Source organism: Chanodichthys erythropterus, chromosome 16, assembly GCF_024489055.1.
Source record: "Chanodichthys erythropterus isolate Z2021 chromosome 16, ASM2448905v1, whole genome shotgun sequence".
NCBI lineage: Eukaryota > Metazoa > Chordata > Actinopteri > Cypriniformes > Xenocyprididae > Chanodichthys > Chanodichthys erythropterus.
Window position 1 is genome coordinate 3,827,501 of NC_090236.1, and position 23,810 is coordinate 3,851,310.

The window sequence follows — 23,810 nt, forward strand, 5'->3', positions numbered from 1 at the left end:
TCCTAGTTAAAACTTGACTCTTCTGTAGTTAAATCGTGTACTAAGACCGACGGAAAATAAAAAGTTGTGATTTTCTAGGCTGATATGGCTAGGAACTATACTCTCATTCAGGCGTAATAATCAAGGAACTTTGCTGCCGTTCCATGGCTGCAGCAGTGCAATGATATTACGTAAAACTCAACTGTTTAACTCTAGGGGAGTTGGACAATGAGCCTATTTTAAAAAAAAGTGGAGTGTTCCTTTAAAGAGTCCAAGGTTTATTGCAAAAACTGTTGGTTCAGTTCCAGTTTTTTTCAGAAAATTACAGCCAAGTTTTCAAAAAAAATATTTTTATTTTATTTTTTTTATACAAATGTTCATTGTTGTTTTTGTGTTCCTCAGGATGGACTGGTGAAATCTGATATGGAGAAGTTGACGTTTTATGCGGTGTCGGCACCAGAGAAACTGGACCGCATTGGAGCGTACCTGGCCGAACGTCTTAGCAGAGATGTGGTACGGCATCGCTACGGGTGAGACACATACAATTACACAGTTAATTCCCTCACCGCTTTAGTGACATTGCAAAATGAACTTCATGACACACCTGCTAATGATGAGTGAATTTTAAAAAGTTCATCTACCATGAATACTTCTTTATTTTAAGGTCTTTACTGGAATCTATAGGAGCTTTTGCACTGTAGTTACACAGAAGCTCAGTTATAGAACTAGCCTTCAGTGCGTTTCCCAGAGAACAAAATGTTCAACAAGGGCCATTTTCCTGGTTGCATTTGCGCCGCCTATAGGGACTCTGAAATGACGTAAGCGGACAGACATTTAAGTGTGCCATTCAACAATGTCAACAACTCTGTAGCGTAAAGTTTGATATTCCTGGACTTAGGCGTTGGTCCATTCATCGCTGTTTTCTATGTTTGTGGAGTTTATGAAATAATTATATGTCAACAATTTGTTTATATGGCTTTTCAGCGGTGTTTCGTATGCCATGCATCCATCCAGTCAACGTCCACTTATGTCACATATCATACTGGGTTAGGCCCTTCTCTGAAGTAGGAGCTAATTTTGTCCCCCCAAAAGGCATTCCTATAACTAAAATCGTTCCCAGTTTCTGCTTTGCAAACATGCCAAAAAAAGTGACTTCCACCAATAGTTATTGGGACTATGAAAACATTCCTCCTTTATGTTTAGCATGCTTCTGTTGCGAGCGACAATTCAAGTGACAGTAGGTCATATACATATATTGACTAGCATATTTAATGTTTGTTGGTTGGATTCAAGGTGACGTTCTTTTAGCCATTGGAGGTTGTTGAGGCTTTTTTCTGTATAGATCAGCCCTCCATTCACCTTGGTTTTGCGCTGCCTGGGTCCAGGAGTGCAAAACCAAGCTGAAAGTGGGTACTTCCCCCAAAAAGTACTTGCACTAATGGTCTCCCTGACTACAGATTTACATAGTCAAATCAGACTTGAATTAGATTGCCTATAGTCGATTGATAGTTGAATCATATATGTGTGTGCTTGAAAAACAGCTGTCCACTAGATAGTGTGCACGAACACTTTCCACGCTCAAGGCCAACGGAGAATAGGCTACTTTGAAAGGCTCACGTGCACGAGATGGAGTGGGATGCAGAAAATGAAGTAAGGCCTATACCCGGGCTTTAAGACAACTTTTATTTTCTCTCACACATAGCACAGAGAAACAACTTTCTAAGAAAGTGACCAAACTGCCTGTCAAGTGTTAGACGAAAATGACAATGACTTTTTATATTTTTTAAACTGAAATGAAAGGCAATGTAGATAAACATTCACAGCCACGATGTACAGAACACCACACAAAGATATAGAAGAAAATGAATAAAAACATTTTGGATGAATAAACCTAAAAAATACATATATGCATTTCACATGTCGGCAAATCAAATTAAATCAGCTAAATTGCCTGTGCGAGCAAGCTTTAACTCTACAGCGCAACATCGATGCACCGAAAAACCATCAAATTAATTTACAGAAATGAATTAGAACAGAATATACCGTTCTAATAAATACAAAAATATAATATTAAAAATGAAATGGTCATAATCAAGTCACAAGTGCAAACATATTCAACATATTCAACATATTCAAAACACAAGCCACAAGTAGTTAAATTAGATAACCCAGGGTGATCAATAAATAAATTAAAATGAAAGAAATTATTAAAATAGCCAGAATTGTCAACTTTGTCTTTTAACATGTTAAACTGGAATAGCAGTCTTTTTAGCTAAACATTCACAGCATCCAAAAATCTAATTAGAACTGGCCTACCTAATCGTAATCACGCGGTCTGCCTGTGTCCGTTTGAGTCTTTTCAAATAGTGCGCTAGTCAACTCGTTAACGCTGGCCGGCAGAAGTGCGCTGTTGCGCTGTAGTGCAGAATGTTTGTTGTTGTTAAGCAGTATGACATGAGCTGTTGTCACAACTTGCATCTTACGTTTTTTGGATTATCTTTTACCATTTCAAAGTGCATCCAATTCTACACTTTAGATTTTCTAATCCCAGACATTGTTAAATATTTAATCCCTGCCCCCAAGATGCCCTCTGATGGTCACGGATTATGGAAAGTGAAATTTAACTCTGTCACAGGGGTGGTTGGATTTATTCATGCACATTAAAAATATTTATTAAAAGCTTCTTTCTTATTTTATTTATAGCATTATTATAATAGGCTGTATATTAACTTATTAGGAGAAAACCGGTAGGTCTATGTAAAATCAGATATTGAGCACCGCCATATCTCGTCTCATAACACCACTGCGAAGATTCGACTGTGAGATTGGTAGTTGAATCAGGCTCCTTCCATCGAAGCATCGAATCGTCGACTATTCAGGGTCACCCATAACTTCCACCAGTAGTTTGGAACTATGAAACCTTCTGGATCCTATTGGTTCAATTAAGAACCTTTAAAAAAATAAGGGAACTTTCCAGTGCACAAAAGGTTGTTAATAGTGGAAAAGGTTCTTTAGATTATTAAAATGTTCTTCTCATTGGGAAAAAAATGTTTCTTTTAAGAACTGTTCATTAGAAGGTCCTTTGGGGAACCAAAATTGGTTGTTCTATGACATTACTGCGAAAACCCCCTTTTGCAACCTTTATTTTTAAGAGTGTATATGCTTTGAATGTTACATCAGAGATGTTCAGACTATCATTCCTAACATTTTATTATTTATTTACTTACAGTTTTATTATTTATACTTATATTTGGAGCTTGGCACTTGTTCATTTTGGACCCTGTTTCGTGTGTGTGTGTGTGTGCACAGGTACGTGGTGATAGCAATGGAGGCATTGGATCAGTTGTTGATGGCGTGTCATTCCCAGAGTATCAAGCCATTTGTGGAGAGCTTCTTACACATGGTAGCAAAACTGCTGGAATCCAGAGAACCAGATTTACAAGTGCTGGGCACCAACTCGGTAAGTTTATCTGTGTGACTGATCAAACCTGAGAGATGCAGTCCCAAATCTCAGCAGGAGACATCAGAGATTCAGGTGGAAGATGAGAAATGCCTTTGACTGTTATTCTGCCATTTGTTACGGGGCTTTTTTCCCTTTATTCTCTCTTTCAGTCTCTTGCTCTCGCTCCCTCTCTCTCTTTCTCTCTCTCCCTCTCTCCCTCTCTCTCTCTGCTCGCTCAATTTTCTGCTGTGTTATTCCTCATCTGGGTTTTTCATATCTGCTCACAGAGGATCTGAAGCATTTCATTGCAAAGATTCTACTGCATTGAGTTGTTTGTGTGTTTTGAACATTGCATCATCTATTGAAGCCCGAAACTTCATTTTATCAGTAACATGAGATATTATTTAATGTCCTCGCTAAAGCGGGTCATTCAGATATCGTCACGGTATTGACTGCATGAGTACATTAACATATGACTGTTCACATCACATTAGAGTTGTCAAAAGTACCGACTTCAGTACCAAGTCGGTACTGAAATTTTAAAATTGTGATGCTTTGAGCGCTGTTGAGCGGATTCATAAACACCTCTGATTGGTCATTGTGTTGACGGCTCATCGAATATGTCTGTGATTGACTAACAGAGGCCTGCTTTCAAACGCTCCCGCATTCAAAAAGCTTTCAAATTCAAACACTTTCATGTGCTTTCAAACACTCCCATGCGTTGATCATTGTAGCCAATCACAGACATATCCGATGAGCTGTAAACACAATGACCAATCAGATGTGTTTACGAATCCGCTCAACAGCGCTCAAAGTGCCATTGTTTTGTCTCAAAATGCAGTAATGTTTTTTCTCTAAGGCACGTTTATAAAAGCTACCTAAATGTCCTAATTTAACTAAGGCCTACTCCTGGCTTAATCTAAGCCCTGTCTGTGAAACCAGACCTACAAATGTCAAATATGGACCCCCTGTTTATTTCAAGCAGACAGTGATACATACATATGCACATGAACGCTTGTCTAACGAGATGTCATACTTATCGGCTGATAGCAGTAACTTCCTCTGCACATCATGGAAAGGGGGTATCGCCATCACACTTTTGTGTGGGAGTGTTTTTGATTCTTTCATTGTGTGAGACAGCAAAAGATTGGGTGTGGTTATGTGTTTTTCTGACATAATCATTCTGTGTGTCTCTGATTCCATGTAGTTTGTGAAGTTCGCAAACATTGAGGAGGATACGCCCTCTTACCATCGCAGATACGACTTTTTCGTCTCGCAGTTCAGTGCCATGTGTCATTCCACACACGAGGACCCCGAAACTCGCAGCAGGTGTGTGCATTAGTGTCTGTCTATGGTTGTTTTATGTTGGGCTGTTAATAAAAGAAAAAAAAAAACATTTATATTATATTATATTATATTATATTATAATATTATATTATATTATATTATATTATTATATTATATTATATTATATTATATTATATTATATTATATTATATTATATTATATTATATTATATTATATTATATTATATTATATTATATTATATTATATTATATTATATTATATTATATTATATTATGAACTGTCATCAAATAATCCTTAAAAAATATTTCACATTTTCCACAAAATATTAAGTAGCACAACCGTTTTCAACATTGATACTAATAATACATGTTTCTTGAGCACCAAATCAGCATATCTGAATGATTCCTGAAGGATCATGTGACACTGAAGACTGGAGTAATGATGCTGAAATTTCAACTTTGCCATCACAGGAATAAATAACTTTTTTTCAAATACCATAGAAAACAGTTCATTTAAATTGTATATATTATTATATATATTAATATATATATATTATATATATATTTACACTCTGTTTTCAATATTATTATTATTATTATTATATTTTATAAAAAAAGACACTAGATATGTAACAAATAATTCAATCACTAGCCCAAAATAGTCCATAGGTGGCTTCTGAAATTAGCATTGAAAAAAAGTCTAGCATAATTAGTTTCCAGATGCCAATTGCTTTGATATTGTATTAACTAATACAGTCAGATTCAAACTTTTGGGACCAAACTATAAGTTATTTAACATGTTCCTGCTGTAGGATCCGTGTAGCAGGCATTAAGGGTCTCCAGGGTGTCGTCAGAAAGACTGTGAATGATGAACTCCAGGCAATCATCTGGGAACCTCAACACATGGATAAACTCATCCCCTCCATGCTGTTCAACATGCAAGATAATGAGGACTCCGAGAGGTACACACACAGACGTTGGGTTTCCATGTTATATGGGGACTTTCCATAGACATAATGATTTTTATACTGTACAAACCTTATATTCTATCCCCTAACACTACCCTTAAACTCAAACACTCACATTTAAAAAAAAAAAAATAAAAAATAATATGATTTAAAAGCTGTTTTCTTCATTGGGAACACACACACACACACACTCGAGCAGGGGAAATCATTTAATTTTGAATACTTGATATTTTCATACTCAGATTGCTTTTCAGTTTGTGCTTGATGATTTTTGTTCTGTACCACACACTGAATAACACCACCAAACACAGAGAGGTAGGGAGGAAGAGAGATTTCCTTGATAAGGGAGCTTTGGAGGTCCACATGTAGAGGGCAATCAAGGATATCTGATTCCTTTAAAGGTGTGTTTGTGAGAATAAAACGTGAGTGTGCCTCAGATAAGGGCTCCTGTGTGCACAGAATATTTAAGTTTAATTGCCTGTTTGTGTTTTTGCGTACGGAATCATCAATCGTTTCCCTCTACCCTATAATCAGGAGCTGAAATCCGATCTAGTGTATCGATTGGTGATTAAGGTTGCAAACACAAAACAGGGCTACGTTTGATTGACGTGTGTAAGATGGGCTGGAACGACACCTGAACTGCTAATGTCACAGAGGACTCTCTTCTCATCTGAAAGCTTATCTCTCAGAATAAATTAAAACCGCCTTGTTTTAGAAATGTGTAATTCACTTCATTATTTACTGCAATTACTTTCTAGATGCATACAGTTGTAAAGAATATGTTCAGAAATTGCTTAATCTACTATACTATTCATACTACTATTGCAATAGTATGCATGTTTTCTGTATGCATAGAATAACCAGATCTACTACATTAGTTAAAATGTGCAGTGTATGACTAGTACATATGGTCAGGGTGCTCTGTCCCACAATGCAATGTGCTGGACTTGTCGAATAGTATATTATTGATATTAACCATGATTTGAAAACCTTTCCTTGAAGTCCCCCTGAAATCAAAATTTGAGTTTTTAGCTTCTAGTATGAATATGTTAGCCTTAAGATTATGAATAAGCTGGTGTGTTCCAGAACAATGACAAAATTCGCATTTAGGAGATATAAGCATTCAAAACTTACAGTCTCTCACGCTAAAATGGATCATGGATTTTCATGACATCAGCGCAGACTTCAGCTTCTCATCGAATCTTCTGTCCAATCAAATGCTCTCTAGAATCTAAAGTGTCACATAGGGCTGGGCGATATATCGAATGCTTTTGTCACGCGCATTTCGTCAGTAAAGCCGGTTCCCTGATTACCACTAAATCGCCATCACCTGCTTTCAAATGAAGCGGCATTTAAAAGGGCCACACAATATCGCGTTCAATATCGACGGCGATTCATATCGATATTGTACGCGAAATTGCGTGGCTTGTCAGTGAACTACGGCTCTGTCTATTAAATGCCGTTTCATTTGAAAGCAGGTGATGGCGATTTAGCGGTAATCAGGGAACCGGCTTTACTGACGAAATGCGCGTGACAAAAGCATTCGATATATCGCCCAGCCCTAGTGTCACACCCCCCTATGTTATAAACTGATACTGAAGCTGCAGCTAAACTTGGTCACTTGTTCACACATTTACTATTTTCTACATGGTAAATGGCACATAGTGCACTATATAGGAGACAGAGAACGATTAAGACGATTAATTCGATTAAATATGCTTTCCACACAAACCGCCGCAGCACGCACACAGTCTGCTCCAGTCCAGAGACACGACAGCACAGAGCGGATCATATGCACGAGTCAGTGCACCACAAAACGTACCCATTTGAATTCTGCACAGAATGCTATATTTAGAAATAGTTAGAGATTCGTATGAAACTGAGGCTTTACCGAGTTTAACGGCTCTAGCCGAGCTGTGATATAAACAAAACACTATTGGCTATTTTTAAAAAATAGGGAGGGGCTGTTTGATATGGCCTGCCCCATCTTCCTGTTTCAGTTGAAATTACATTAACTTTAACTCTTTATTTATAATTTCTACACAAAGTTTGGTTAAAATGCAGGTTGTATTCTGATTGACTGTCAGGTTTTTTTTTTTTTAAATCATACGTAAGCTAGAAAAAATTGCACAGAAAGTGATTCCAACGATATTGTTCCTCTGTGTTGTTATCGTTATAGATCAAGGTTTACTGAAAAAGAAATTTAATGTGCTTGTTTGTAGGGCTGCACAATTTGGCCTAAGATTTTGTGACATGTACGTCAATATGACTATAAAATAATAATAATAAAAATACATATTACTAATGTAATATTTCACTGCAAAATAAAAAAAGGTATTAAGGCCTTGTCCACACTAATACATTTTCATAAAAAAAAAATAATAATAATTTCTCTGCAAAAATGTAGGTTTTTGAAAATGCTTTCCCAAGGATTAATTTGAAAATGCTGTTTTCGCGTTGTAGTGTGGAGTGTAAAAACAGAGGTATTTGAAATTGATGACGCATGTTTAGTCATGATGTCACACACATTGTATCGATAGATGTGTTATATTGGTATTGTGCCTGTGCCATTCACTTTCACACTGTTGCTAAAGTTATTAATGTTGCTAATGTTACTTTGTACACTCTTCATTTCGCAGTCCTGCAAAGATAACAGAAAATTTACTCGCAATTGCTGTCCTGTTGCGAAACATTAGAACAGTTAGAGCAGTTGCATTTTAGACCCAACATATGGTGAATAAGTGTGATCTGTCCACTCACAGTGAATGGTGAGATATTTTGCTAAATAAAACAATCCTGCCAGAAGAATAGCATGAGAACTTTATTATGTCTGTTCCATCTATCATCTCAGTGAGGTTTTACGCATGCAGAGTAAGGTGAATTTAGCTTTTTGCGACGTTTCAGTGTGGATGAGAAACGTTTGGAAAAGGCTAGTGTGGACAGAGAGCTTTTTGAAATGAAAACGCTATTTTCAAATGTATCCGGATTAATATACAGTATATACTGTGAAGTAAGCAGTATGCTTGTATTCCTTTAAAAAGCATAGGCACTGTTTGCTGTTGATTTAATATACAGAACTCTGATTAGGTTGGATGTGTGACTATTATTGGCTCCAGAAAACGCATAGACACAACTGATATGTATGCAGAGTTGTGTGGTTTTCAGCTTTTCAAGGTCGTCAGATTCTGTTAATTGCTTTCCATGGGCTGCCGGTGAGCTGAAAGGACAAAGAGTGTGTGTGTGTGTGTGTGTGTGGAAGGGAGAGGTGGCTGGGTTTCCTCCTCACAGGTCTTTAATGCATCATTTATTGCACTTGTGTATTTGACATCAGAATGCAGAGCGTAAAACCACACATTGTAAATGACAGAGTTTAGTACATGTGCTCTTATATGAATCTCTCTCTTTCTCTCTTTCAGGGCTGGAGAGGAAAATCCGGCTTCATTGGCGGAGAGTTGCTTTCGAGAATTGCTGGGTCGCGCTGCTTACGGCAACATGAACAATGCAGTGCGCCCCGTACTGGTGTAAGTACCATTGCCATGGCTACAATGTGCTATAGGCACCATTATCCAAGACTATTGTTTGAATTGTCCCTATGGCAACATCAGTGGTTCAGTCATTATTCGCTAATTACAGTAAAATTAACAAGCTTGTTGAGGTTGTTTTATCACTGGGCTTGTTGCTGTGGTAACATCACATTGTGAGCAGGGTACCATGAATTAACAATTTGCCCTAATTTTTAACAGCACACTTCTAGCCCAGGAGCTATTTTGACATTGCTAGTGCAGTTGCAAGATGATTTTTATAACTTTCTTTTTTGCTGCTATGGGAATCCCATATATCATGGGATTCACTTTAATAGGCTTTGATTTAGTATAGATTTAGTATAGATTTTCAGTAAAAAGAAACACCAATTCATCCAGTAATGAGTCAAGTGAAGTCTTTATGAGTGAGAGTCGTTGAATCATTCATTCAGACCAATTAAAAAAAAGTTAATTCAAATGAATTAAATAATTTTTAAGTAGACTGCAGCAATTAACGTGTTGTCAGAACCTCTGGTAAATTACATTTATTGTTTAGTTGTCTATTCAGAATCATGGGAGAATTGTGATCTCTATTTAAAAAAATAATAATAATTATTATTTTCAATTTATCCAGAAACATGGAGCTCTACAATACAGTATATATATACCGATTAGGCATAATATTTTGACCACTAACAGTTAAAGAGAATAACACTGATTAGCTCTTCATCACAGCACATGTTAGTGGCTGGGATATATTAGGCAGCAAGTGTTAGAAGCAGGAAAAATGGCCAAGTTTAAGGATTTGAGTGAATTTGACAAGGGCCAAATTGTGATGGCTAGACGACTGGCTCAGAGCATCTCCAAAAACTCTTGTGGGGTGTTCGCGGTCTGCAGTGATCAGTATCTATCAAAAGGTCTAAGGAAGGAACAGTGGTGAACCGGCGACAGGGTCATAAGCGGCCATGGCTCATTGATTGAAGGCTGGCCCGTGTGGTCTGATCCAGCAGATGAGCTACTGCTAAAATTGCTCAAGAAGTTAATGCTGGTTCTGATAGAAAGGTGTCAGAATACACAGTGCATCGCAGTTTGTTGCGTATGGGGCTGCATAGCCGCAGATCAGTCAGGATGCCCATACTGACCCCTGTCCACCACCAAAAGCACCAAAAATGGGCATGACTTGGCCTCCAAATTCAAGTAATCTGGGGAATGTGCTGAACAAACCAATCCGATTCATGGAGGCATCATCTCACAAATTACAGGACTTAAAGGATCTGCTGCTAACACACTTTTTGTGCTTTGGAAACATATTTAAGATCACGTCATCTCCTCCACAACAGTCTCACACACTAAACACTGAAGCTTTTACATGCCCCCCTAACACACTAGGTTTTATTGTTGTTCTGAATATTAAATTCCATAATAAATGCATTGAATACTTTCTAAAATCATGCATATAAACGTAAGCTTTTATTCTTCACATTACTTCGAAATATTGGTATTATACCTTTTTAAGTAACACTGTAACACACACACACAAGCGCACAAGCTAAAATATGTGTGGCCGTTTCAGCTTTTCAAGCATGTCAGTTTCCATTAATCGCTGTTCAGGGTTGACCGTGAGCAGGGATTGCAAGAGAAAATTGAAAGCATGCAAGACAATGATAACATTTTCAAAATGAATCAGGTGTTCTGAGATCAGTGAACCCTAGTCTCAAATATGCAGCCCATACTCGTATGCAAAGGGTGCCAGAGCACTTTGAGACACACAGAGACACGCAGATGTTTTCAGACAAGCACGCTGTGCGGTGTTAGCCTCCGAGCTCAGGTGTCCAGACGCCGATGCTGCTGTCAGCTGCTCGTCTGCTTCCTCGCACGCTGTGGGCATGATGGGATTCATTCATTCTGGTCTCAACACAAACATCATGCAGAAAATGCCCAGATGGCTCTGTTTTGTGTTAAAGGAATTATTGTGTCTGAATCCAGCTGTTCTGGGCTTGATTTATGTGTTAAATGGGTTATGTATATAGATGCAAATATGTGTCTCTGTTTGCACACTGACTCCTAGTGACTTTCCTGTCATATCGACATTTGATATTGCCATTCATATGGGCTTTCCCTGATTTCACATACTCAGAATCAGTGTAACATTTTAAGAACTTCATCATTTCATTGAGACTGTTGAGATCTAATCTGCAGTGTGACAGCATTATTTATTCAATAATAGTTTAATGCAAAACAAAATGTAGTTTAATGAAACAAAACCAATTAAATTAATTATAAATAAAACTAAATAATGCAAAAAATTTATTTGATTAAATTCAGTAAATTTCTATTCAATTCATTTCTGTCATATTAAGGGTTAGGGTTAGATTCATTGATTCGATTCATATCGAGTACAGTACATGGCAAATTTTCTCAAGGAAAAAAAATCTAAACTAAACTAAAGTTGGTACATTACTATAATCAGTTGGTAATATTAAAGGTTAAATTAAAACATAAATTAAATATTGAAGAACAATATATATGTATACACTGTGTGCAGAATTATTAGGCAAGCACATTTTACCAATTCCAATCCACATCAATCCTAATAACTACTATTAATATTGTTTTTAATAATTTATAAGTGATATATAATTGTTCATGAAGGCTGGAAATGAAAAATGCCTTATATTCAGGTGTGCAGAATTATTAGGCAGGTTTACTTTTACAGGCAAAAAAGAAATTTTGAAAAGTCAAAAATTATTAAATACTCATGAGAAGGACGCAATACTAATGCAATACTAGAAATTGCAAAGTTAAAGCATGACCAAGGGACAGCCAAATGCTCATTGGGTCAGTGGGGTCATACCAAAACAGGTGGAAAAGAAAAGACACATGTTAACTGCAAAAGAATTAAGGTGAAGAATTAAGTGTGAAACCATCAGGAACCCTTTAGTCTCCAGCACCACCATTTTCCAGAACTGCAACCTACCTGGAGTCTCCAGAAGTGCAGGGTGTCAGGATCTCAGAGACTTAGGTTAGCTAAAGAATCCTAAAAAATGACCCGCACTTAATAAGAATCACAAGCTGAAGTGTTATAAAATACATGAAGACTGGGTTTTTATAGGCCTTATAGACAGACAGCTTGAGAGTGACTCCTGAAGGACCAGCTCCACATCCTCTTTTACCACTGTTTGAAGAATTTATCTTCCAGAATCTGGCAGTAAGTTTTGGAAGATCATTTTTAGTCCATCTCTGCAAGACGGACATTTCAGGATAAGAGATGGACTAAAAATGAACTCCCACACCTTACTTCCAGATTCTGAAAGATAAGTCCAGCGGCGGCATGCTTTGGCCATGGAAACCCATTCCATGAAGCTTTCTACGCACTGTTCTTGAGCTAATCTGAAGGCCACACGAAGTTTGGAGGTCTGTATGTATTGACTCTGCAGAAAGTTGGCAACTTCTGCACACTGTGCGCCTCAGCATGCGCTGACCCCGCTCTGTGATTTAACATGGCCTACCACTTCATGGCTGAGTTGCTGTTGTTCCTAATTGCTTGCACTTTGTTATGATACCACTAACAGTTGACTGTGGAATATTGAGTAGTGAGGAAATTTCTCGAATGGACTTATTGCACAGGTGGCAACCTATCATGGTACCACACTTGAGCTCCTGAGAGCGAGTGTATATAATTAGCAAAATGCTCCTCTAGAGTTTCTTTTTCTAGCTGACCTTAAATTCAAGATACTATAAAAAGTGAAAAGCATTAAGCTGGATTTTGTATTCATAATAACATTACATATTTTAATACATTTTTGGCTATTTATAAATAGCCAAATATTAGCTATTGATTTTTTTTTTTCCTTCCTTACAAAAATAATTAAGGAAATAACCATATTTTAATTTATCAGAGTACTTAATAAAATAAACTACATGGACGGATGATGTTAGATTAAAAATGCACGCATCATTTTCCAGTGTGTCCGTGTCAGTCTGGATCTAGATTTCTGTACACTCCCTTATGGCAGTGAAAATTTGTTCATCTCAATGCAAATAGGTTAAGCAAACTTTCATTTTACAAATTTAAATTAATTACATGCATGATAAAATGTACAAAAATTGTATCTGCTCATTTTAATTAAATTAGACAAGCAGCAAAACCCCCCCTTTTTTTTACTCTGTATTACATAAGTAGACCGTACACAATGAATGCAGTATGCAGTATTTGAATTAGTTTAACAGTATTAAATATTGAAGTACAACTATATATTATAAATTAAGAGATCTGTTCATCAAAAGAAACCTGTAGCTAAATTCTCAGCTATTTTGTGAATGCACATCAGTCAAATTCATAACTTTCATATCATGCTTAACTCTTAACTACAGTAAGATCTCTGTAGCTTGTCCTCTTGTGGCTTATTACTTGAATATCTCATCATATTAGAGCTGTTTTTTTTCCTCCATTAGCACTAATGTTCCCCTGTTTCATGCAGCTCACATCCAGGCAAGTCTAGAGGAACATTAAAGTCATTTCCAGGTCATTTTATAAGCGAGGGAATGGTCTAATGATGACTATTTCATTATGATGCAGAGCTTGACGCATTAAAACCAGTTTTTATAATGCACTGAAATGTGATTTAAGTATTGAAATATACTGTTTATACTTGAAAAAATGTGTTTATTAGAATTATTATATACAAACCCGATTCCAAAAAAGTTGGGACACTATACAAATTGTGAATAAAAACAGAATGCAATGATGTGGAAGTTTCAAATTTCAATATTTTATTCAGAATACTACATAGATGACATATTGAATGTTTAAACTGAGAAAATGTATAATTTTAAGGGAAAAGTAAGTTGATTTTAAATTTCATGGCATCAACACATCTCAAAAAAGTTGGGACAAGGCCATGTCTACCACTGTGTGGCATCCCCTCTTCTTTTTATAACAGTCTGCAAACGTCTGGGGACTGAGGAGACAAGTTGCTCAAGTTTAGGAATAGGAATGTTGTCCCATTCTTGTCTAATACAGGCTTTTAGTTGCTCAACTGTCTTAGGTCTTCTTTGTCGCATCTTCCTCTTTATGATGCGCCAAATGTTTTCTATGGGTGAAAGATCTGGACTGCAGGCTGGCCATTTCAGTACCCGGATCCTCCTCCTATGCAGCCATGATGTTGTAATTGATGCAGTGTGTGGTCTGGCATTGTCATGTTGGATATGAGGTTGAATACAAGGTCTTCCCTGAAAGAGACAACGTCTGGATGGGAGCATATGTTGTTCTAGAACTTGGATATACCTTTCAGCATTGATGGTGCCTTTCCAGATGTGTAAGCTGCCCATGCCACATGCACTCATGCAACCCCATACCATCAGAGATGCAGGCTTCTGAACTGAGCGCTGATAACAACTTGGGTTGTCCTTGTCCTCTTTAGTCCGGATAACATGGCGTCCCAGTTTTCCAAAAAGAACTTCAAATTTTGATTCATCTGACCACAGAACAGTTTTCCACTTTGCCACAGTCCATTTTAAATGAGCCTTGACCCAGATAAAACGTCTGCGCTTCTGGATCATGTTTAGGTATGGCTTCTTTTTTGACCTATAGAGTTTTAGCCGGCAACGGCGAATGGCACGGTGGATTGTGTTCACCGACAATGTTTTCTGGAAGTATTACTGAGCCCATGTTGTGATTTCCATTACAGTAGCATTCCTGCATGTGATGCAGTGCCGTCTAAGGTCCCGAAGATCACGGGCATCCAGTATGGTTTTTCGGCCTTGACCCTTATGCACAGAGATTGTTCCAGATTCTCTGAATCTTTGGATGATATTATGCACTGTAGATGATAATAAATTCAAACTCTTTGCAATTTTTCTCTGAGAAACTCCTTTCTGATATTGCTCCACTATTTTTCACCACAGCATTGGGGGAATTGGTGATCCTCTGCCTGTCTTGACTTCTGAGAGACACTGCCACTCTGAGAGGCTCTTTTTATACCCAATCATGTTGCCAGTTGACCTTTTTTTTTTTTTTTTTTGTGGAAACTGTGAAACTCTATTGTCCAATCATATTAGAGCATGCATTAATAAAAACCTTAGCTTTACAAAAATATTAGCATTTCTGTGCTGTAAGTTAAAGAATAAGTCCTCTACTATAGGTCTGTATATGTGTATGTCTGTCGATGAGTTTAATGGAGGCTGAAGGTGAAACTTTAGATTCAGAGCTGAAGATGAGCTGCTTTGACTTTGCCATCGTGTGTAAATGAGCAGCTCTCGGTTTGACTGCTCTGACCTGGTCTCCATCTGTAGCTTATTAGCACACAATTCAGACACATGCAGTCGTATGCAGTGTGTGTGTATGGCGTATGTGCAGACACTCTCAGGGCTCATTAATGAGACCGTTTTGGCTCATCTCAGTCATTGGCCAATTAGCGCTGAGTGAGATGTCTGTATAAAGAGAATATCAAAGCGCCGAGGGGCTCTCGAGCACGTCTCTTTCTCTATCACGCTCCCTCACCTTCTCCATCACATCTCTCCTTCTCTCATGTCTCGCTCTTTTTCTAACTCTCTCCTGATTAAGCTGTTCGCTGTGTGCTCTGTATTTATTAAACTTGTGTGAGGTTTTGAGGGAACGTTGAGCTCCAGGGCAGATATCTGTACCTCTGATAACACATAAAGCTGGTGTTCGCAGAGACAGACAGCGAGAGCTTTTTTTGGGTGGAGGGGGATTTCAGGCGTTCTAAAAATAGCCCGCATCGGATGGGGGGTGAGATCAGATTGACGTTACCATGGCGACAGCAGGAAGGGAGAGGATGGTGGCATAGAGGTTTTTGAGTTAGATCAGACTGCGGAAAAGAGGAGAGATAGAGGTGTGGAAACAGGATTTGTGTTGCAGTGCAGGAATGCTCAAGTTTTCCGCATCGCAGCTTCTGTTGAGTGAAGCCACCGTGCTCGATGTGACAGACACCGGTGCTAGAATCAACTCCAAACACCTGTATTAAACGTAGTTGTCTGTGGCCTTGCACATGAGCCTTTAAAGTCGACATGAAACAGTAGTTGCGATTAGTCTTTTCTTCCATTTTGTGACACAGGGGTTGGACAATGAAACTGAAACACTGGCCAGTATAGTGTTGAAGGCTTCACGCCTATATGTGCAGTCTGGTGGCAAATCTTCTCTGATTTTACATTCCATCAGTAAGAGCAGAAATATTTCAATCCTCACAACACAATGGGAGACTTATTAGAGTTCAAAAGTGGACAAATTGTTGGTGCGAGTCTCGCTGGCTCATCTGTGACCAGGACAGCAAGTCTTTGTGATGTATCGAGTGCTATGGTTTCCAGGGTAATACCAACACGTAGGATGAGCCACATCCAACATGAGTAATTGCTGAAGCAAGAGGAAGCTGTGGAAGGGATGTCAAACTGCTATAGCCAAACCTTCGGTCACTTGTGCCAATGCCAAATGTCAGTTTCGTTAGTGCCAACAGTGCAAATCTTGGGCTGTGGATAATGTGAAACATGTATTGTTCTCTGATGAGTCCACCTTCACTGTCTTTTCCACATCCATGGGTCTTACTGTGGAGAAGCCCAAAAGAGGCTTAAAGGATTAGTCCACTTTTAAATAAAATTTTCCTGATAATTTACTCACCCCCTTGTCATCCAATATGTTCATGTCTTTCTTTCGTCAGTCGAAAAGAAATTGAGGTTTTTGATGAAAACATTCCAGGATTATTCTCCTTTATAGTGGACTTCAATGGCCTCCAGACGGTTGAAGGTCAAAATGACAGTTTCAGTGCAGCTTCAAAAGGCTTTAAACGATACCAGATGAGGAATAAGGGTCTTATCTAGTGAAATGATCGGTCATTTTCAAATAAAATACAACTGTATATGCTTTATAAACACACATTATCGCCTTGCACGTGCTTCCGCTTTCTGTATTCTTCAAAACGCTTACGCCATATGTCCTACGCCTTCCCTATTCAACTTACAGAACGAACGCAGCACCAGTTCTTTTTGAAAAAAATTACAGAAAAGCGGAAGCATGTGCAAGCCGATAATTTGTGTTTATAAAGCATATACAGTTGTATTTTTTTAAAGAAAATGGCCGATCGTTTCGCTAGATAAGACCCTTATTCTTCGTCTGGTATTGTTTAAAGTCCTTTGAAGCTGCACTGAAACTGTCATTTTGACCTTCAACCGTCTGTAGGCGATTAAAGTCCACTATAAGGAGAATAATCCTGGAATGTTTTCATCAAAAACCTTAATTTCTTTTCGACTGAAGAAAGAAAGACATGAACATCTTGGATGACATTGGGGTGAATAAATTATCAGGAAAATTTTATTTAAAAGTGGACTAATCCTTTAACACTGTTCTGTTGCTGCCCAGAGTGAAGAAAAGGGGTTTGGACTGCAATATCATGGCTTTTCCCTACTGTGCTTGATGGGCTGTCAAGGACCATTCTGGAGGACCATGTGCAGCTAATGCTTCAAACATTGTACCCTGAAGGACATGCCGTTTATCAGAATGATAATGTATCAATACACACAGTAAGACTTGTGACAGGATGGTTCGATGTACAAGAAAATGAAGCTTAGACTTGTGCCGATATTCGGTAATGCGATAAATCGTGATAATGAAAATGCGCGATATTGTAATCATCGGCACTTCAGAATACCGTAAATAATAATTAATTACCAATTATTAATTTTTTATAAGGCAATTAAGAATACTTTACCCATCAATCGTATAAAATGCACAACAGCGCTGTATTCTGCGTCAAAAGGACACCCGCTCAGATGTAAACAATCACAACGTGCTCGAGAAGCACATGGCGGAACGAGTGAAGGAGACGAGCTGAATGAAAGTGCGCTTTCACTCTGACAGCAGAGGGCGCTGATGGAACAGCAGCTTGCAGCGGTTACCACGGAAACTGTGCAAACAAAGTAACTGCGCTAGTGAAGTTTTTAAAATGCTTCAAACAGCCATTCATTTTTTGTAATCTCAGTGTTGTTCATCACAGCACCAAATACTGAATACTTAAAAAAGACCTAAAAGGATATTTATTTTCAAACCTAAACATTTTTATATTTTAATCTGGACTACAACATGCCCTAATGATTAGAAATGTTTTGATTATTTGTTATTGTTCAGTAAAACTTTGAAAACATACAGCTTCATTAGTTAACATGTTAATTCATTATCACTAAACTGACAATAAAAATACTTATAAAGTATTAATTATTATTAATTAATGTTAATTTCTTAGTTACTATTTAATAACATTACTAAAATCAAAATGACTTACTTAATGGACTTGAGATAAAACTAACAATGATCAGTTGTGTTTCTAAACTAACATTAACAAAAAATAACACTTTCTGTAACAAATGTAGCTATTGCTCAATTTTAGTTAATGCATTAAATAGAGTAAAGTGTTATCTGTTCTTCTTTATAGCCTAATTCTTTTTCATTTTAATCTGTTTGAAAATTTCAGTCAGAGTTGTTTTTGTTTTATTACAAAAAGAGTACTTAAACCTGTTAAACTATGACAAAAATGGTTTTGCAACTTATTGTAATATCGTGCTAATACTGTATACCGTGATAAAAGCTTCATCAATTAATCGCAACATGAAAATTTTATACCGTCACATGCCTAATGAAGCTGAACATCTTCCATGGCTTGCACAGTCACCAGATTCAAATATTTTTTTGAATAAGCAAATCAGAAAACGTTTTCCTCCACCAGCATCACGTAGTAAACTGTTCTGGAAGAACAAAATCCCTCTAGCCACTGATTTGTATCAGTCATTCCCAAGACAAACTGATTCTGTATTGGCTGCAAAAGAAGGCTCTACACATACTAATAAATTATTGTTGTCTGTTGGCGCTTTTCCACTGCATGCTACGGTTCGGTAAGGCTTGATACAGCTCACTTTTTGGCGCTTTTCCACGGTACGGCGTGCTTAAATAGTACCACCGTGGTTGAGGTTCCAAGCATGCCGTACCGATACTAAATGTGACGTGTAAACACTGCAAATCACTGATTGGTTAGAGAGAGTCGTCACTACCAGCGTCATTGGATTTGAAACACGAGACACCAAACCCCTTAGATTTAAATAGTCAGAAAACCGCCACCGCAGTATCATTTGTTCACTCAACTTTTTTTAAACGACTTGCTTTAAATGGCCGTCACACATATTTTGAAAAAAGAAATGGCTGTATCGTGGTCAGTAGACAGAGTGCAGACTTGTTGGTAGTTTAGGAGCAGATCCACAGCAGCAGATGTCGCTACTATAACGATCAGTGTATAATCCCACCCACTTTGAAGCGGTAATAAACTGCAGTGGAAAAGCAAACCAAAAGTAAGCGAGCCGTACCAAACCGAGCCAAGCCGAGTCGTTCCACGCAGTGGAAAAGTGATATAAAACCAGGTGTTTCAGTTTCATTGTCCAACCCCTCTATTATCTTAGTGAAACAGCTTCCCAAAAAAGAAAAATGTAGAGCGTGACTTGGTTTTGTTTATCGGTAGTTGATTGGATTGTTGTGGTTTGCTATTGCTGCAATCTGTGAGTGAGTGCCAGTAAACACATTGGCTGCATTTAACTAGTGTAGTGCCGAATTCTGTGACCCACAGAATTATGTGACTAGTAGGCGCTGTAGTAACGGTACGATTAGGATTGGGATTAGGAGTAGGTCAGATTAACTCAATATAGTGCCTACTAGGGTCACATAATTCAGCACAACACTGGGAATGCAGAGTACCAAAAAATGTGAGCGGTGCAGATACTGGGTTTATAGTAAGCGAGACGCTAATGTTCGCTCTTGACGGAGTGTTGCTTACTCTACACCGCAATATTCCATAAAAATGGGAATTGTCAATTTGATTTCATGGTGATTTTAAAGACTCAAACTATGTTATTGATTGAATTTGATTTCCAAACTCGTATAACTTTTTTCTTCGGCAAAATATAAAAGAAGATATTTTGAAGAATGCTGGTAACCAAACAGCTTTGGTGACCTATGTTTTCCAATGTATGGACAAAAAAATAACGTTGTGAAAAAGTGGTAAAAGCTGTTTGGATATTATTCTTAAATGGACTGGAATAAATTGGGACATTGCAGAGCTTTTTATCTACTGCTTTTCTTTAAAGAAATTGCCCAATTACACAGCAGCATGATTAAAAACTACAGACCGAATCTAAATTTAGGGGTGACAATGATTAATCTAAATGCAGCAGAGGAAAAAAAACTGTATTTTTGTTCCCCTTTTGGGAGATGCATTAAAAGTTTTGGAAAAGGAGACAAAAAATACCACTTGTTTTATCTCTGGGTATCTGGTGTTACTATTATAAAAGAACAACATTTTACCATATTTTTGAATAATTTTAATAGTGTTGCATAAAAAAAAAAACACAGTAGCATTTTTAAGGCAAGGTTTGTCAAAGGTTTAAATGTGGCAAATTTGCTTAAAAGAACCAACAGAATTGGCAGCTGAAAGCATCATATTATACTAAATATTTAATGAACACAGGGAAAAGGGATGCATGACTATATAGGTAAATATGTTGTCTTATAAGAGGCCATACTGTAATACACAGCATTGTTTTCCTACAGGCATTTAGACAACCATCGCCTGTGGGACCCGAACGATTTTGCGGTTTCCTGTTTCAGGATAATCATGTACTCAATACAGGTAAAGTGAACAGATTCTCACTTCATCTCTTTGTGTTAATCCTGTGTGACCGTTGCAGCTTTTAATGATAATGAAGAGTAAATTAAATTAAATTCTACAGAATGTTTTATGAAGTGTGTGTGTGTGTGTGTGTGTGTGTGTGTGTGTGTGTGTGTGTGTGTGTGTGTGTGTGTGTGTGTGTGTGTGTGTGTGTGTGTGTGTGTGTGTGTGTGTGTGTGTGTGTGTGCTTTTGTTTATATTACATTGTGGGGACCAAATGTCCCCATGATGTAATATAAACCTGAGTTCACCTACATCGTGGGGACCAGCCAGCGGTCCCCACAATGTAAATGGGTTTATAAATCATATAGAATGAGTTTTTGTGAAAAAGTAAAAGTTTGCACAGTTTCCTGTGAGGGTTAGGTTTAGGGGTAGGGGCAGGGTAGGGGGATAGAATGTACAGTTTGTTCAGTGTAAAATGCATTGAAGTCTATGGAAAGTCCCCACAATTCACAAAAACAAACATGTGTGTGTGTGTGTGTGTGTGTGTGTGTGTGTGTGTGTGTGTGTGTGTGTGTGTGTGTGTGTGTGTGTGTGTGTGTGTGTGTGTGTGTGTGTGTGTGTGTGTGTGTGTGTGTGTGTGTGTGTGTGTGTGTGTGTGTGTGTGTGTGTGTGTGTGTTTGTGTGTGTTTGTGTTTCAGGCCCAGCATTCTCACCACGTGATCCAGCAAGTGTTGTCTCACCTTGACACCCACAGTAAAAACACCCCACGTGTGAGGGCAGGTATCGTTCAGGTGCTGCTGGAGACGGTTGCCATAGCAGCCAAGGGCTCCATCGGTAAGACTGAGTACTAAGCATCTAAGGGTCCGTTTTCACAGCACTGTTTTCAACTAAAAACGTAAAACTAAAATTTACACGACAATGGTCTTTAGGGGACCTGTTTTTAAAACAGGTTTCAAAGTGCAAGTTTTTGAAAACGATACTGTTTTCGTCTCCATGTAAACTACAAAAATGCAAATTTGTGAAAGAGGTGACGTCATGCTTATTATGTGTTCAGTGTATAGGTGCGTAGTGTTTCTTTACGAATTGACATCGCCAGCTACTGGCCTGACATGCACAATACAGTGTTTTTAGTAATTTTCGCGAATTCATGTGAACAAGGATCATTTTGACAATGGTGTCATCTGTACACAAAAAAGGCAAAGGAAAAAACATTTCTGTTTTTAGTATCATTGTCGTATAAACATACCCTAAGACAGGCATTGTGATTACTGCTCATACTTTGTATGTGGTTTACAAACTATTAAACATAAGAATCAAACTTTGGCACATGTAACCCATCTTGTGTGGTTTGTGCTACGGACGTAGATAACGCAAATTGTTTGGCTTTTTTAGGAGAGATGAATTAGTCTGAGCGATAACTTAAAGGTGCCCTTGGTAGGGCTGGGGGATATATCGCATGTGATTGTCACGCGCATGTAGTCAGTAAAGCCGGTTCCCTGATTACCGCTAAATCGCCATCACCTGCTTTCAAATGGAGTGGCATTTAATAGACAGAGCCGTAGTTCACTGATAAGCCACGCAATATCGCGTTCGTTATCGAAGGCGATACATCTAAGATATGAACGCGATATTGTGTGGCTTATCAGTGAACTACGGCTCTGTCTATTAAATGCCACTCCATTTGAAAGCAGGTGATTCATAAACACAACTTCATTCTTTATAAATCGTTCCAACAGTGTAGCATTAGCCATTAGCCACAGATCACAGCCTCAAATTCATTCAGAATCAAATGTAAACATCCAAATAAATACAATACTCGCATAATTATATTATGTTATATTAGTATATAACCCTATATAATTATATAGGGTTATATTAGCTGTGTGAACTTTGTTTATGCAATGATAGAGTCGAGAGCTCGGGAGGGGGCGGAGAGCGCGAGCAATTAAAGGGGACATTAAATGTAATGTGTCCTTGCTCAATAACAGTATTAATTTAAAAAAAAAAAACTTACCCCAAACTTTTGAATGTAAAACTACCTGTCATTTATTTATTCTGATTATTATCATTATTCAGATGATTATTTTGTTATTCTTTTTTTTTTTTTTTTTTTTTTTTTTGCTTATGTGTCAGTCACTACAGCTACAAACAGATGCCAAAAATATTAAACTTCTGCTCACATTTTCCCTTTTCATCTCATCATCTCTCCTGATGTTCATTCCTCATTGTCTTTTTCTTTATTCTGTCTCTCCTTCCTGAAATCTGTTTTCTCTCACAGGTTATATTGCTCCTAACCAAAACAATGCTTACACGTTTCTCAGTCCCATCTCTTCACTGCCCAATCTGTGGTTGGGTATGTTAACAAACACGGCTGTCGCCCAATCAAAACCTTCAGGCAGTCATTAAATTGGGCATGTGCATGGTGAACTAGTTAACTGTTTAGAGTCCTCTCATGTGGTAGTGATTATTTAAGGATGTGTATTTGATGAGTGGCTGAAGGTTTTATGGGTTTGCTGTGTAGAGTAACTGCAGTGCCCCCTAGCAGTGCTTTTTAGTTTCTGTGTCTAGTCTGAGTCACATGCTGTGATGTTTTTTTTTTTTGGTTTTTAATATCATATAGTGCTTATTAAGTAGGCACAGGCAGAATCTGTGATATTTTTGAGCATGGTGTGCACTTATTTTGAAGGAAAATCAGCATAATTCTGCGTAATTACTTTTGTGCTGTCACTGTGTGTGTATTCTCAGGTCCCACAGTCCTGGAGGTGTTTAACACCCTGCTGAAGCATCTGCGTATGAGTGTTGATTTTGAGCTGGGCGACGGTTCCCGCAGGAACTCCGCGAGCAGCCTTTCCTCCACCCGCACAAAAGAGAGCGAGGAGCGGATCGTCCAGAATGCCATCATCCAAACAATCGGTGACAGCTTCATGTGCTCA

General features: G+C 38.0%; 1 protein-coding gene across 3 annotated transcripts in view; it reads left to right on the plus strand.

Moving 5' to 3' along the window:
• Window positions 1–23,810, plus strand: part of efr3a (EFR3 homolog A (S. cerevisiae)) — a 65,407-nt gene that overhangs the window by 23,719 nt on the left and 17,878 nt on the right. For all 3 annotated transcript variants that reach the window (XM_067362604.1, XM_067362606.1, XM_067362605.1), the window contains 8 exons: window positions 382–509; window positions 3,289–3,439; window positions 4,629–4,750; window positions 5,541–5,690; window positions 9,113–9,217; window positions 20,817–20,895; window positions 21,576–21,711; window positions 23,623–23,790. In XM_067362604.1, the coding sequence (XP_067218705.1) occupies window positions 382–509; window positions 3,289–3,439; window positions 4,629–4,750; window positions 5,541–5,690; window positions 9,113–9,217; window positions 20,817–20,895; window positions 21,576–21,711; window positions 23,623–23,790 (1,039 nt within the window). The remainder of the gene's footprint in view (window positions 1–381; window positions 510–3,288; window positions 3,440–4,628; window positions 4,751–5,540; window positions 5,691–9,112; window positions 9,218–20,816; window positions 20,896–21,575; window positions 21,712–23,622; window positions 23,791–23,810) is intronic.